Genomic DNA, 17,511 nt, shown 5'->3' on the forward strand with positions numbered 1-17,511 from the left:
GTGAACGCGAAAACGTACAGTTTCTGCGAGAAAATTTGCTGTTAGTACAGCAACTTTTCTCAGTAAGTAGCAATTTAACCTTTTTAAGGGTCAATTTATAATCGTGCAGAGTCGAAGCGAAGCGAATTCCCAAAAACTGAACACAGAAAGTTCAACCTTAACTCCAGAGCGTAACGCATACATTACTTCTGCGAGGCCAATCAGCGTTGGGCGGGTGCATTCACGCGAATTCGCGCGGATGCGCGCGCCATCTTAAATTGTCAGAAGTAATAAAGTGCGTTAAGGGGGCGACTAACCCTAAAGTGTCGATTTTATAATTCATTTTTATACTTGAAAATAAGCCCCGAATTGTTTCGTTTTCTAAAATTAGATACTACATTATATTTCCGAGAATTCGATCTGAGCAAAAACACGATATCTTAAAATTTTCTCGATAGAAAAAAATCACAAAGATGCATCTAATTTTCACGAATTTTTCATTTATCGTCATAACCGTGCATTGAACTAAGTTAATATTTTAACACATTATATAAAATTCTATCATTGAGATATCGACCTAGCGGATTTTTAAAATGTATAGTTATAGAGTTATTGAGAAAAATCAAAAAACTAATTTGGCGATGAATCCGCGTCGTTCTTTTTCACCTGGCATATGAAAGACGGGCGTGAGTGTGAAGAGAGAAGGACGATGTTTGATTTTTGGGGTTAGTCGCCCTCTTAACGCTTTAGAGTTAAGGTTGAATTTGTAATGTTCGATTTTAATAATTATTCGCTTCGATCACTCGTATAAATTGACCTTAAGGCATTCAGAATCAAAATCTAACAATAAATGCATGGCGAATAAAACCAAATTAATAATTTATACATTTATCTACGATTATACATTCACTTAAATCTAATTATCCGAGTCAGAATTCCTACATTTCTCCTTAAGTTTTTCATACTCGTTGCGTTTGATGAAATCTTCCTTGATTCTTTGCATGTCATTTAGCAGACTTGACACTTGAACGTTTTCTAGCTTGTCTTCTTCCCCTTCTTCCGCTTCTGATTCCGCGTCGCATCCGGAATCGTCGTCCGATTTATTTGTCGGAGGCGCCTCTTCGATATCGGAAACCTCGTGAACGCTACTCTCCTCCGAACTGGCTCTAGAGTCGAGTCTATCAAATAAATAAAATCTTTATTGCAACCATTTAACAGGTCATATTAATTTTAAATTACAATTAAAGTAAATATATATAATGCTAAGTACTCACATACGGTTTTGCTCGATAGTTTTACTCCAAATCGAGCAATAACCACCGTGTGGACCGCAAAACTGAAGCTCGAAGGCTCGCTTCGAGCCGGCTCGATGGAATTAAATATGTCAAGTATGTCATTTCCTTCGATTCAGAGTAAAACTATCGAGCAAAACCGTATGTGAGTACTAAGCATAAAAGTTAATTTAAATATTATAAAGAAGAAAGAGTAATCAATAGGTGACTTTGCTCAAATTAATAATAATAATAACTCCCACACCGGTTTCGGTGACGGTGGCCGGTTTTATTGAAACCAGGCCAGTTACGCAGGAGTAATTTTATAGTGCCCAAGTGTGTGCGCAATACACAAGAGCACTCTCTATTCCTTTTACTCTCATATACCCAGTGGGACAGAGACCTGCACGACCGGCGAGAGATCAGGCGCAGGACCGACTTTTTACATGCCCATCCGACGCATGGATCATCTTACTTGTCAGACAATCAGGTGATCAGCCTGCATTGTCCTAACCAAACTTGGAAATAACATGTTTCCAACGCGGGAATCGAACCCACGACCTCCGAGTAAAGAGCCATGCTCTGAACCGCTGGACCACGGAGGCGTTATGAATAATAATTGAATAATGATTCTTAAACTCAAAAGCCTGTTTGCTATCACTTTTACTGCCGCACTCAGAGTGAAACATTAATCACTTAAATATGTAATTAATTTAAAATGTTTACATAAGCCTCAATAATTATCTGTCAAACTCTTAATTAAATTGAAAGTTAATCATAATTAAATGTCTCTGAGTACGGCGGTTAGAATGCTGTTGTCGCTGGCCCTCACCTGTAAGCCTTAGGCATATTCTCTCTCATCGCTTTGCGTTTTGACTCCATTTTGTCTAGTAACGAGTACCGGTTGTTTGGATGATTTTTCTTCTTTCGAATGCTCTTCGCGATGACGCGCTTTTGATGGTCCAGTTGCGGGAATAATTCTGTAAAAAACGGTTAAAATATTAAATATATATATGTACCTATTTCAATGTTATCTCTAAAGGCGAATTTAAATGGACATGAAAGTTAAGTTTTTTCGTAAGACTTTGTGTACCAACGACACTTTATCAATTTTATACTTATTTTTATCATTTTTTCTATTTTGATCTTACCCTGTCATTTTGAATCTATATTAATATGTATTGTTACAATATGTAGTATCAGAGAAGTAGATTCGTAGGCAGATGGTGGAACAACGTAAATTGGTTGTTATTAATTATATTTTATTCAACTTCTTTAAATAGTGCGATTGCTGTTTTTAACTTCGATAAATAGACAATGCCGAGCCATAACAATATACCACCATTATTTCACTCCGCTTCCGTGCGTCATATGGTCATACACTCTATTACACGTTTTCTTTCATTTCACGTATTATTTATTATTTTATTTTTGTCGACCTCTGAAGATCACGACTCGCTATGTGTCTGGCCAAGGACTTGGTGGTATTGGTTGGAGCAATACATGCTATAGTTATCGTGCACGCAGAGACAAGTGCGTATACGTGCGTAATGCGTATACGACATACGTGCGTCCTAAGTATACGTCCGTACTGCGTATTCAACGGCAAGCTTAGAGCCTGTCCATACGGGCGTTGGCGTTAGCGTTGCGTCGACGTAGCGCTGCCGTTTGAAGCATAGCCGGCCACACGGGCGCTGCGACATCGCAGCGTTATTACGAAGCAGTCTTAACGTCAACACTTCCCGCTTCATCTCGGGGGCTGCTGTCCGTCATGTGTGCGTTGTAGTTGTATTTAACAGCGCATCTTAATGATTATAAAAGACATGCGTGTATTTACCGTGCGCGGCGCTCAACGCGGTCTCCGCGGCGTTCATCTCGGCCTCCTGTATGGAGTGTCCGCGCGCGGCCGCCAGCCGCTGACCGCGGAAGTATACGCCGACGGTGTACACGCGCGTGTTCGTCGGACCCAGGCACTCGATCACCCTGCAAACACATACCATTTTTAATTTTTACAATAATAATAGGTATTTATGGATGCTTTACCCCGTGATTAGTAATTGCGTTTTGGAAACCAAAAGGATGTAAAAATAACTTTGAAAACTTTTGTGAACCCACAGAGGTTGTTTAATTGATTCATATTAAACTTTTGGCATCCTCCATACATGACGTATTTCGATATCAAGTAATATGAACTTGGTATAATATATTTTTGATCTACGGCAAAAAAATGTGACTCTATTCTCAACGCAGACTCGAGTATGACAATTATTTTTCTACCTAAACGTATAATATACATTATACATTTTAATCAGTAGATCACGTGCAAAAAATATACTAATTTTGTAGTCGAATTTATAAAATACTCACATCACGGTGTTTGTGAGCAAACTCCTCCAAAACGGCTCAACTGATTTTAATGAAATTTTGTATACAGTACTAGGTTTTTATCTACTTTTTATACTGATACTAGAAATAATTTATATGGCAAAACAACGTTTGCCGGGTCAGCTAGTAACATAAACAAGCTACATACTTGTACATAGGTATATCGGGTTCCCCGCCCTCCATAGATCGCAGAGTAAGACAGCACTGCTGCAGCTTCGACTTGGGGTCGTTCCAGTCCTGATTGAGGATAAACTCCTGGAGTCGCGGGAACAGGCACGCGTTGCAGAACACCTGGCAGTACTCCAGGTTCTGAAAAAAAGGGACTGTTTCAACAGAGAATAAAAGGTGACCGTTCGAACAGAGAATAAAAAGTGACCGTTCGAACAGAGAATAAAAAGTGACCGTTCGAACAGAGAATAAAAAGTGACCATTCGAACAGAGAATAAAAAGTGACCGTTCGAACAGAGAATAAAAAGTGACCGTTCGAACAGAGAATAAAAAGTGACTGTTCGAACAGAGAATAAAAAGTGACCATTCAAACAGAAAATAAAAAAAGACCATTCGAACTGAGAATGCTACGTAATTTGATTGGATTATTTGTCAATTTCAACCAATAAATCACGACTAACTTATACTTCCAGTCCGTCTGCCTATGAATCATCACTAAGCAGACATTGTGCAAGACAATGACCCCATTTTGATTATTAACTTTTCACATTAAATATGAAATAAAGCGGTTTCTGAATGCAAATAATTATAAACAAAAGTATCATCATTCATCAGTGAAATTGATTCATAGGCAGATGGTGGACCTAAGTAATTTCGATGGGTTATGTCAAATCAATGTTAGTTGCTGGGCTTGACATTATTCGGCCAAATTAGCTGGTTCATTAATGGTACATCTTTTAACTTACCTTGTCAATATAAAGCGCACCCAGGAAAGCCTCAAGCAGATCGGCCTTGTGTTTCTTGGTTGTGGGCTTGGATTTTGGATTGTTATAGATGGCGTACGTGGACATATCAAGGTCATCACACACCATAGACTGCGTGCGATTGTTGACCAGCGATGAACGCAGCAACTGCAGAATTATTGTATATTTAAATTACACAGCATTAAAACGAGCCACAATCGCTACTTATAATTTTGCACACCTGCATGTCACGAATATGTTTATTTTGAGGAAGTCTTGTTGTTAAATATATTGCGCAGGAGGGAAAGATTCGAATCGATATTCTTCAGAGGTATATCATATCAAACATTATAAATAACAGTTTTTAATCCTAAATGCTGTAGCTTATCGTAAGTAATAGTGGCAAAAACGCCAATATACATGACACTATACGCATAACCTGTTAGAATCGGGTAATGTTACAAGTAATAACCTAGGACTTTCAAACCTCTGAACCTGCACGAAGTATCTACTGAACCAACTACTTAAAATACATGGTCAGACACTCACGGATAAATGTCCCTCATGATGATCAGGGAAGTGTCGGTACAGGCGGTCAGACACCACCAGTTGCAGAACAGTGTCACCCAGAAACTCCAGCCGCTGGTTGGAGCCCATGGTGAGATGGGTGAAGCCCACGGAGCGGTCCGTGAACGCGCGAGCCAGGAGACGAATGTGCTTGAATTGTACACCTGGGAACGTTACATAAATATTGTTAGATAGAGATAGAGACAGAATTTTATCTTATGAACTTTAATCACAACAAACTTTCTGTTAGGTTTGTTGAGACTTAGGGCCTGTTTCACCACTTCCTGATAAGTGACGAATATGCTATCCACCAATTAACTTGACAGATCAAGCATGGAGAATCTGTCAAAAAAGTTGTGAATAGCCTATTCGGAGCTTTATCAGAAAATGGTGAAACAGGCCCTTCAACTTTTAGGTTACAACCACAGACTTAGATCAAGGATAGATACCGCATGTCGCTCCTTTTTTATGAAAACGAGCGTGCCACTTTTTTATAGCTACTGTGACGTACCGATGATAATAAAAATGCCCATTATCTAGGCCAACGGTTCAACGTTTATCTTTGCCAAGTAAAATTTATTATATTTCTAGCATATATTTGTACAGTTATGGACGTATATTACCTATAGAATCCTCGAATTTAGTAAGCCGCTGCAGGAACTCAAAGTCCTTGATATAATGTCTATCTCCCAACGGTTCTTGTTCTTGCAACGGATGTGGTCGCTCTCTGCTCCATACCTCGAGAAGATCAGGTTCGTTGTGCCAAAGAGCTAGACTGAATACTCGGTCTGTTATCTATAATGAAAGTATTTTAAAAAGCTACAAACTTAGAATTAACTTTGAAACTAGCTTTCTTTTTGTTATAATGTACATTATTTTTAGTGCCTGAATCAAATCTTATAATATTATGGTACTAGATGTCCCGGCAACCATTGTTTTGCCATAAAATGATTCAGCAAATGAATTGTCAAAACTGTCAAACTGACACATGTCAAATTAGTACGAATTACTACAGTGCGACAAGGCTATAAATGAACGTGGGCGGTGGCGCTGCTAGTAAAGGAGAACTGTCAAAAGTGTCGTTTTTGTATGATGGCAGCGTTAGTTCCTTTTTTCGCCACGTTTGTTTAAAGCATTTTCGATCTGTAGACATGAATTGCAAGCAGACTTGCATTTTGCGATTAAAAAAAATGAATAATATTATGATTCATAATATGATTTTCCAAAGCGACCATTTTAGCCCCGTAGATCTCACCATAGTTCATCAGTACCACAATTCCACTAAACTAAGCAACACTTATACCATAAGATAAATTGACACAAAACACAGTTTACCTCCAATCCTCCGTCCAAGAACAGCGCTCCCATTAACGCTTCGAAGCAGTTAGCCATGGCGTGCCTCATCACCACCTCGCGACAGAGGTCAGCCCCGTGTGCGTATAACATGTACTGTTCTAGACCTATGTTCTGTGAAAAAAAAAGGATGGAATATAGGGTAAATGACTAGTAATTGGACAGTACCAGTCATTGGACAAAGCACAAAAAGTAAAAACACAATATTTATTAAGGTTGAAAACTTTCTGTTTTTAAAGTAATAAAATGCTTGATTTTAAAGAAAAACAGGTTTTTTTTTAAAGCAACCTTATTGAATAATATTATAGTGTTTTTGTGCTTTGTCCAATGACTAGTACTGTCCAATCACTAGTCATGTTCACCCTACTTACTAAATTATATTTACATTACGTTTGAATGTATTGCGCTATAAATTACAACTTTCGTCTCTGACAATAACTCCTATCCCCAGAGAAGACTTATAGCATTAAGAATGCTGTCATGTTCTCAGATATGGACTTATTTATTGTGGAGTAAAATTTTACGTTGATAATTTTTTTTATTATGACTTTAAATTTGTAACAATAGTTATTTTGGACTCCCAAACTCGGACAACTTTATAAGTTTTTTGCCTGATGTCTTATGAAACAAATAGCTGCTAAAGTTGAGCTTATTTGTATTACTTTTACAACTTTTTCCTTTTGTCATGCTAGTATGGAACTAACCTTAGCCAACTGCGCCAAATGCTGATTTTGGACTATGGACGCTCTATAAGTCGCCAAACCTCCTTCAGCCAGCCCGGGGAACATTCGGAACAGGTGTATAGACGATATGAACTCCACTACCGCATCTCCAAGAAACTCGAGCCTCTCATTATGTTTAATCTCGGATTCTGTCTCGCTTAATTTTCCGAACCGAGACATTATGTTTATTAGGGTGACAATACCTGAAAAATTAAGTTAAATTTAATATCCATACTACTCCATACTTCCATACTAATATAATTAACGCCAAAGACTGTCTGTCTGCCTGTTACCAGTCAAACAGCAAAATCGGTGAAGATCTTCAAGCCCAAACCGCTAAAACGATTTTGCTGAAATTTGGTATGGAGATACTTTTGAGTCCTAGAAAAGGACGGACGGACGGTTCACGCGCCATAAACGAATTTCAGCGCAATGGTGTTGCGAGTATCATCTAGTTATTAATAGCGATCTGTCTCAAAATTAATTTTGCTGAAGTATGTCTAGTAATAGTGTTTACTGTGGATGAGATTTGATGATTCTAATTACACTGGCTGTTAGTTTCAGAACATGCCCTGCATGATAATAATATAGCATTTTTGTTCAGTAAATAACAATATATTACCCTTCTTTCTCGTATAATGTATCCTCCTATCACCATACTCGGGCTGCCTTATCCCACAGTTGGTCAAACTATTCCTAGCGTGATCTGGGTTAGTACCGAATGTCTCTCTATATGACGGATGAGTAAATGCCGTCTGAAGTAAGGACCGCTGTTTGAACACGTATCCGATTTTCTCCTCCAAACAGTCTAGGGATTTGTGGAAACGAAGATGTCGTACTAAAACTGGGATAAGCATTGCATGCTGAAAATAAAATAATAATTTATGGTCTACTGCTTTTATTAATAAACGAAGAGATAAAAATAATTAATCCATGTTGCTGTCAAATGACTTTTCTAACATAAAAGAAAAGACAGCAACACGGATATACCATAAAAGAAAAGACAGCAACACGGATAAGATAGTTCTGTCTCAAGGCCGCACTCACAGACATTTTATGATAATTCAATCATCCGTTATAGTTTGTGCGTTTTAAGATGATATGGGTGACAATTCTCATATTCCTTGCTACGGGTCTTTTTTACAAGAAAACAAAAAAAATCAAAATGTAATAAATTATATTCCATCTACAAAAACAAATGTTTCCTATGTGTAAATGAATAAAAATGAAAAGTTGCTAAATGCTAACTTATTAATATAAAATTATACATTTTAACTGTGAAAATTATTGTTACGAAAATATTTGAAAAATGTCAGATGCATGAAATGGAACTTATGCCAATCAGAAATCAAATCGATAAAAAGGGCGGCCATTTAAAAAACGCCGGCGCCACTCTGAAACGTCAGTACGAAATCGATAATTTCGATTGCAATTCCTTTACGAAGTGATTCGATATTTTTAAATTATCGATTAATTTTCTTAGGTAACTTCCCTACTATTATCAATTATAATGTGTCACCCATATCATCTTAAAACGCACAAACTATAGTTATCACTTAAAAAAAGGTTGTTAGTGTTCTTTATAAAATAACACTAATAACCTTTTTGGATTTGGACGTCTTGGACGATTTGGACGCTAGTAGATTTATCGTTTTCTGTAATTACTATATCGAAAGAAATTTAAGTTTTATGTGATAAATTACAGAAATTGACATAAGCGTAATAGAAAATCTGATAAAAGTGATCCGCTAAAAAATCGCGAATAATATCGGATCTAAGATGTCCATAGACAGCAGTAATCATTTACCATCAGTCTATCTATTTGCTTAATAAACTGACCTGCACGACATCGCACATCAGTCCCGTAGTATGGAAGCCCTCGGACGATATCGCAACGGTCACATCCCGTTTCATCTTACTTTGAGTTCTCATTTCTTGAAGTTTTGCTTCTTTAGCTGCTAACTTCTGCCTCTCCTCGAAGGACGGTTTAGCCATGTTGGCTATTAGATGACGGCATTTCACGTAGTACCGCCATGCTTTCTGATACCTGTAGTAGATATGAAGGTAATTTAATTAGTCTTAAGCCCATTAAGCCCAGATCTAGACAACAGTTTTGTGGGAAAATGTATAATATCAGCTGTAATTTGGGTTAAATATATCCATACTAATATTATAAATGCGAAAGTGTGTCTGTATGATACGCAACGAATTTTGATGATTCTTTCAGTGTTAGGTACCCATTTATCGAGGAAGGCTATAGGCTATATTTTATCACGCTAGGATTAATAGGAGCGAAGAAGTAGAGGAAATGTGGAAGAAACGGGGAAAATTATTTGACAGGACTAACTTGAACGCGCTTATCTCAGGAACTACTGGTCCAATTTTAAAAATTCTTTCAGTGTTAGATAGCCCATTTATTGAGGAAGGCTATAGGCTATATTAGGAGGATGTGGAAAAAAACGGGGGAAATTATTTGAAAGGGCTTATCTCGCGAACTACTGGAGCAATTTTTATGTTATTTGGCACTGATAAGAAGTAGACCACGTAAAGGATAATAGGCTATCGATTTTAGTGGCTATATATTTTATACCCGTGCGACGCCGGGTGCCGGCGCATATTCGTCTTAGTAAAGGGTGAGTACTTACTCAGGATTACCAGCGTAGCTCAGCTGCGGTGGGCGTATACCGAAGTGCACAATCTCAGGATAGTAACTCTTGGCCTCTTCGCTGTTCTTGTCAGCGGTAGGCGGGCTCCGATCAACCTGGTCAACCCGCACCGAGCATGGTTTCTTGCCGGGGTATGTTACTATCATGCCTGAAAATTGATATCAAACTTATACCAGTTTCAATGGTTCAATTAATAACAATACTGTCTTTTTTTTTATAAAATAAGGGGGCTAACAAGCAAACCGGTTCACCTGATGGAAAGCAACTACCGTCGCCCAACGACACTCGCGACATTAGAAGAGCTGCAGGTGCGTTGCCGGCCTTTTAAAAGGGAATACGCTCTCTTCTTAAAGGTTTGCAGGACGTATTGGTTCGGAAATACTGTTGAAGACAGTTCGTTACACACTGGTTTCAGTGACGGAAAGCGAGCTTTGCAGGAGTAATTTTATAGGGCCCGAGTGTGTGCGCAGTTCAAAAGAGTATTCTCTTTTTTTTGCCCAATGAAACGAATACTAAAATAAAACTCAAGCACCGAATCAACCGTTTTACATGTCTAACTAATGTATCTGATCAAAAAAGGTTTTTATGCATAATTATCAGAGACCAGTTATTAATAACATAAACATAATATGGTCCAAATCTAATCTAGGCAATAAATATGTTGTCATAGTTATTTTTCCTAGATTGTGGCCTCTGATAAAACTTTGACCCACCTTTGATCCTATCTACGAACTTCTGCCAGCTGTAGTGGTCCATCTCGTGTACTCGGGGCAGCGTCTCGCGGGGTATCAGCGGCCCGCTTTCGCTGATCAAATATTTTAGCACCTCACACATTGACAGCACCTGTGTTATGTGGTTGTGACAGGTAAGAGTCAGTCAGAGTTCACAGGTAAGGAACAAGGCCATGGGCGTAGCGGGGTATTGGCAGGGGGGGCAGGCGACAGCTGCCCCCTCCTACAAGAGCGATCGGTTGCTAATGCTCACGAGTTTCATACCTACCTAAACGTAGAGCGGAGAGAGTTGCGAGTTGCTAGCTCATATTTTATTTTTGATTTTTACCTCACCTTCAATTGGTACTACCCCCCCCCCATATAGAATCCTGGCTACGCCCATGGACAAGGCATTGAAAACTGAACTTTATTAGCCAATATGTGTATGTGTGCGTAAACAGTGTATGTGTGCTTGTTTGTTTCAAAAAGTAAAGGCGACACGGAATTCCAGTATCATAGGATGACGCTTCTGTGTAGTATCGATCAAAGTTACATTAATATCAATAACTAGATGACGCCCGCAACTCGTTGCGCCAAAATTCGTTTATCGCGCGCGGGAACCGCACATTTTTCCGGGATAAAAACTATCCTATGTCCTTTCCCGGGACTCAAAGTATCTCCATACCAAATCTCGGTACAATCATTTTCAGCGGTTGAAGCGTGAAGAGGTAACAGACAGACAGACAGACTTTCGCAATCATAATATTAGTATGGATTAGCCATCATTATTATTATTATATCTTTAAACGAGCAATTCTTGTATATATATATATATATATATATATATATATATATATATATATATATATATATATATATATATATATATAATTGGAATCTCGGAATCGGCTCCAACGATTTTCATGAAATTTAGTATATAGGGGGTTTCGGGGGCGATAAATCGATCTAGCTAGGAATCATTTTCAGAAAATGTCTTTTTATTCGTGTTTTATCGATAATCGATAAACTGAAAAATATGACTCTTCCTGACATCTATTGGCGAATAATAATACTATTTTGTTAGCAACTAATTGTTTTAACGACCAACAGATGGCGTTATTAAGTAACACGAAGTCAATGAGGGTTTGCTATACCGAGCAAAGCTCGGTCATCCAGGTACTATTTACAATATGGCGTCAAAGTTACAATTTTTAGCCACTAGGGGCTCTCACCTCGCATCCCCCCTCAGGAAGGAACCTCACAAAGCGCGGCATGAAGTGGAACTGCGAGCAGGTGGTGTCGGTGGACTTGCCCAGGTCCAGGTCTATCAGCTCCAGCAGCTCGGTGAACAGATACTCTTCTGGAATGTGAAGATAGTGATGCAAAAGTTGAAGAAAGTGTTAAAGTTGTGCGCAAGTTGCCCCCTACTTGCGCACAACTTTAACACTACTTTGGTGGAAGTCCTATCCCTTTTGAGGTAGACCGGCCGGTCGTGGAGGGAGTCCTGTGTTAGACAGATCCAGGATATCCCTCCATATGTGGCTGAAGGCAAACCGTAGGTGGTTTTAGTGGATAGGTCTAGGGGCCCGCTAAAAGCGGTATCTTCTTGCAATTAAATCAAGCCTAATAGTTATCACTTTAATGTATATTTGTTACTTACTTTGCTGTCTGTCGCTATACCTTATTATCAATTAATGAATACCAATACTTACCAAACATATCAAGCTCCTGTATAGTGAAATTCTGTGGTGCTGGTTCTTCAACATACAAGATGGTATACTCTATGTTGAACCTGATCACTTTACATTTGGGCAGCTTAGCCAGCTTATAGTGGGAGAACATGGAGAAACCAGAGAATAGAAACTCGTGCTCATCATGAGCGATGATGGTTGGAGCCTTAATGAGGAAGTTGGTTGGCGGTGACACTGTTATCCTGGAAAATATTATAAGGTAATGTTAAAAATCGGCCAAGTGCTTGTTCCGTACCAATACAGAACAAAAATAGGCTAAAAATTGTGTTTTCTGTATGGGAGCCCCCTTAAATTAATTTTCAGTATTTGTTGTTATAGCGGCAACAGATATACACAATCTGTGAAAATTTCAGAAGTCTAGCTATAGCGGTTCTTGAGATACAGCCTGGAGACAGACAGACATCTAAGTTTCAATAATAGGGTCCCGTTTTTGCCCTTTGGGTACGGAACCCTAAAAAAGCAGAAATAATAATTATGCCGTCTTCTCACCGATAATGATACAGCCTGTCGATATTACTCTGTGTGGGCACACACTTGGGGTATTTAGTTTCGCCGGCGTATACGCCGTGGGGTATGCCGTAGCGACGGGCGCGTGCGCTGCACCGACATAGTGGACCGCCGTTCATCTCGCCCGTGTTGTTAAACCTGAAATATAAAATATAGTTAGACGAATAAAAAATATTCATAATCATTTAATTAAATGAAGCCCCTAACAAACTCTTCAATTACTTACATTTACTAATTATTATTCGTCTCTTAAGTATGACAGTAAGATAATCTTAAGAGTGTTGTTTGATTGAAGGCTAAAGTTTCAGCTTTTGGTTATGGGCTATGGCCCCGGCCAAAATTTTCACAGATGGTTCATTTCCAAAATAGTAATTGATTTATCTGAATTGATCAATTGATTCAAAATTTTATTAATTACATTAGATATTTTACACCGTATGCATTTCTTGAATATTATTATTTATTACCATAGTTCTGGGTGTAGTCTTCTTGGATGACTTTGTTTACGTTGTAGCTCCAGCAAAATCCTATCAGTGTAGCCCTGTAAGCTTTCGTCATCAATACATCCATCACTTTCCGACGAAGACGACGATGAACTCTTGTCATCCACTGAAAACAAAAACTCAGTTAAAGTAAAATATTTTACAACATTTATCTTACTATTCAATCAAAAGTGATACCAGTGAAACCTACGACTTGGCTACAACCTAGGACAGTGATAGTGCTTAGTGTTTTGGACCTAGTGATTTGTGCTTTGTGTTAGACCTAGTGCTAATGATTAAAGTCTTCAGAAGTGGTAGCAGGTCTTTCTCTTCAAATCCTTCGAACCCTAGCACAGAACGCTATAATTATTATGTTATACAAGCAATTTCACAATTTAAAAAACAGCAACAAACATACTCAATAGGTACTTTCAGAATTTTGATTGTGAAGGTGTAGGTAGGGTAAGGGGACATCAAACAGACCAATAAATTTTTGCATTACTAGGTATATAAGTATTTACTGTAATGCAAAAATTGATTTGTCTGTTTGATGAAGATACTGTGAGTCCCAGGAAAGAAGGACACAATGTATGCAGTATGCTTCACATGTACGCTATATAAGTTTCTGCATGAACTACTTTACAACTCCTACTATATTATACAATTTCTAAATTTTATGTGGTTTAAATATACTTAAAATAAGAATAAACGATTTTTTATCCCAAAAAAATTCGGTGCACAATGGTCACTTCATAAGTTCATAATAATTAATTACAATTACCGCTAGTACGTCGCGCGGCGCGCCGCGCAGTTCCAGTCGGAAGACCGGTTATGCCTAGGGGCAAAGCGGGGGTGACGCGCGGGGTGGGAGGCGGGCCGGTCGGCGGTCGCCGGGGGCCGTTTAGTACTCCTTGTGAGTATAGTATTCGTTGGTTTAGTACCACGCGCATAGTTGTATAGCTAAAACGTAATTATTTTGTTTGTCACGACCCCCCGGCCCCCGCGCTTTAATTAGTGTCTGTGACAATTTACCCTAACCACGATCGAGTGTTATGAAATGTGGAGGTGCTACATTTTGAGTGGCGAAAGTTTACGCGGAACCCAGAGACTGTACGTGCAAGAAAGCCTTCCTCGTCTTCGTAACAGCTGATTGATGATTCTCGAATGCAGCAGCTGTACGGTGTACCCTAAATCTGAATCGCGAAACAATCAAACACTCGAATTATGGACAGTTGGCAACACATGCCTCGCCAGCCTCAAAGACATGCCTCTGACGAGGTTAAAAGTTGTGTTGTGTTAACAAACTTTTAAAGTCTTAAAAACAATGTGCAAAACGCGCTAGACTCTGCTTAGAGCAAAACGGATTGCAGTTTGAACTATGTTAAGTGTAGACAAGATGGAAGTAAATAAGATTTAGAGGTGAGTGGTTTTGATTTTTAATTAGTTGTACTGTGTACATAAGTTGATTGAATTTTTTAAATACGCCTAAATGCAAAGGATGTGGTTTAGATTTATTATAAATTTCTAAAGTGCTATTGTTCGTAATTAAAAAGTTGTAATTTTCCATTCTTTTGATATTATATATGTATCAATTAATTTTATTCTAAACATACCTGTCTACGTCCTTTACATTTTGACGGTCCTAAGCCCGTCAAAGTATGAAGGGAAAATTCGCAACTTATGATAATAACAAGAATGTCAATGAAAGGGCCCGGCCGGGCCGCACATGTGTCCTAATTTTGTGGTGTTTGGTAGGATAACTTTCGGAGGCTATTTCTCAAAATTTTAGTACTGAGTGATTATAAAAGAAGAAATATGTGTATTTTTATTTTTAATAAGGATCAATATATCCAAATTTGGTAGGAAGGTTAAATTTTATGTATCTATGTTTGTTCAAACTACCTACTATTATACCTGATGAGAAGTTATTCAAAACCAATCTTGATATTATTATAAACTACTGTAAAACATTTATAATTTGGAAAAGTTTATAAAAAAAGTTGTTTTTTAAGATATTAGGTAGATCAATGGACATACATAATAAATACTTACTTCCATGCTTGCACACTTTACTTTTCAACTTCAGTGGAGGCAATTCATCTTTCTCTGGTCTGGCATTCCTTCCCCTTTCTATTAATGTTTTGTGGAACTTCTCACATATTTTCTCCAATTTGTTTGTTTGCTCCACACCTCTTTCTATTGCTTTGTAGTAAAGTTCCGCTGGTGAACTTCGGTACCACATTTTTGGATTCTGAAAAATAAAACATACATAAGTACTTACTAATATTATAAATGCGAAAGTATGTCTATCTGTCTGTCTGTTACCTCTTCACACCAAAACTGCTGAACCGATTTTGCTGAAATTTGGTATGGAGATACTTTGAGTCCCGGGAAAGGACATAGGATACTTTTTATCCCGGAAAAATGTACGATTCCCGCACGATAAACGATTTTTGGCGCAACGGAGTTGCAGGCGTAATTGACTAGAGTATTTTATATAAATAAGTGTTTAAAGTCTGAGTTCTTTTAAACTAAGACTCAAGAATTAACAAATTTACTTACTTCTTCCTCATCTGAATTGTGTTCTTTAGACCATTTCTCCATCTTTCTTATAAAGTCTTCTGATGTCTTACAGTAGTTTTTCCTGTAATTATAAATTTTGTAAGTTACATGAATGTCATGTTAAAACAGACAGTAAAGTCTGGGTTAAAAATGTTTATTTACTTATAAATACTTATATAACAACTTTTTTAACCCATCAATCCCCAAGCGGCACCCGGCTGCCGCATAAAAATTGAAAATCTAAATTGTCTGATTCCCACAATCGAGGTATTACACTCAAATTGCTGTTATAAATAAGTGACAATAGTAATACATACTTAAAATCCTCTAATATTTTTTCTCTATCAGTCATGGGCTTCTGTGTTTCAGATCTGCTTCTGGAGGATGGAGATCTGTGTCTACTGTGTGAGTAGTGAGGTTCCGGATGCCGTGAGTGTCTGCGCTCCGGAGATCTGTAGTGCCTCCTGTCATAGCTCCTACTGTGACTTCTTCTGTGATCACTGTAATGAGATGGACTCCTTCTTCTTTCATATTCGTGTCTCCTTCTCTCCTCATAATATCTCTCTCTGTCTCTATAATATTTCTCTCTGTAATAATCCTCTTTATCTCTGTAGCTGTGTCTCGAAGGACTTCTGCTATGTCTACGACTAGAACTCGGGCTCCGGCTTGATCTATAATATTCTCTATGTCTATGTTCCTTGGCTCTTCTCTCCCTCTCGTAACTTCTGTCTCTCTCGTGTCTCCTCTCTGAAGGGGAATATCGCCTTCGTAGACTTTTGCTTGGATCGAAGCTCTCGGACGCGGATTTAGGTTCCCATGAAGAATGTCTAGGAGCATGTTTTTCATAGGGATGTCTGGGGCTCTGGTAACGTGCATCTGGGTATGGGTAGCTATGCGCCCCATGGGGTGTATAGGTAGGTGCTGGTGGCGGATAGTGAGTCGGAGGAGGAACGTTCAATGGAACCGGAGGCAAGTAGGGATGGGGAAATTCTACCGGAACGTTTTGCGGCGGAAATGGGGGAGGATGGTTGTAAATGGGAGGTGGAAGAGGCGGGTCGTCCCAAGATGGCCCCGCAACTGGTGTGATTGGCGGAGGAACTCCTAAGTGCGGCGGCGGAACGGTGAAATTTACTGGAGGTATAGACATTGTAACACCCAAGTACTGCGGCTGTCCGCTAACTTAGAACATAGAGCTTTATTTTAGGTGTTACATATTTGTTTTTAACCACAGTTTTATTGACAAAACGAATTTAAATCATGGCAATAATTGGCAAACAAGAATATCAACAATTCGGCTGCTGCGGCCTGCCATGTGTCAAATTGACAGCTGAAAATTTGACAATTGACAGCTCAATGTCAAGTTTTTTTTACGTTTGGGCAAAGGAATTTGTCAACAGTTTGGCACGACTTCGATTCTACTAATGATTTCTAGTTCTAGGCTTCTAGCCAGACAATAGTTCTAAAAACCTGCAAGTGAATATGTACGAAGAATGTGGACGCTGAGCATTCGTGTACTAACCCACAAAAAATTTAGTTCTTTAGATGATTAAGACAAGAATTCAAAATTTAACAAAAATAACTGTGGATAGGACATGAATACATAACAGCGATCATATTATTCAAAAATAGGTACTTATTTTGCAAA

At 38.5% G+C, this 17,511-nt stretch overlaps 1 protein-coding gene across 1 annotated transcript; it reads right to left on the reverse strand.

Moving 5' to 3' along the window:
* Positions 1-848: 848 nt before the first annotated feature.
* Positions 849-17,171, reverse strand: LOC121734933 (ribonuclease 3). Its single transcript, XM_042125577.1, has 20 exons — positions 16,184-17,171; positions 15,867-15,948; positions 15,357-15,555; positions 13,290-13,431; positions 12,805-12,960; positions 12,277-12,497; positions 11,797-11,924; positions 10,568-10,697; positions 9,834-10,002; positions 9,028-9,235; positions 7,811-8,051; positions 7,171-7,391; positions 6,449-6,580; positions 5,737-5,908; positions 5,096-5,277; positions 4,550-4,714; positions 3,784-3,944; positions 3,088-3,233; positions 2,083-2,230; positions 849-1,157 (listed from the first exon to the last, which is right to left on the reverse strand). The coding sequence occupies exons 1-20, from the start codon at positions 17,011-17,013 to the stop codon at positions 896-898; spliced, it is 4,095 nt and encodes a 1,364-aa protein (XP_041981511.1). The 5' UTR covers positions 17,014-17,171; the 3' UTR covers positions 849-895.
* Between the last annotated feature and the right edge of the window lie 340 nt (positions 17,172-17,511).

Source organism: Aricia agestis, chromosome 16 (assembly GCF_905147365.1).
Source record: "Aricia agestis chromosome 16, ilAriAges1.1, whole genome shotgun sequence".
NCBI lineage: Eukaryota > Metazoa > Arthropoda > Insecta > Lepidoptera > Lycaenidae > Aricia > Aricia agestis.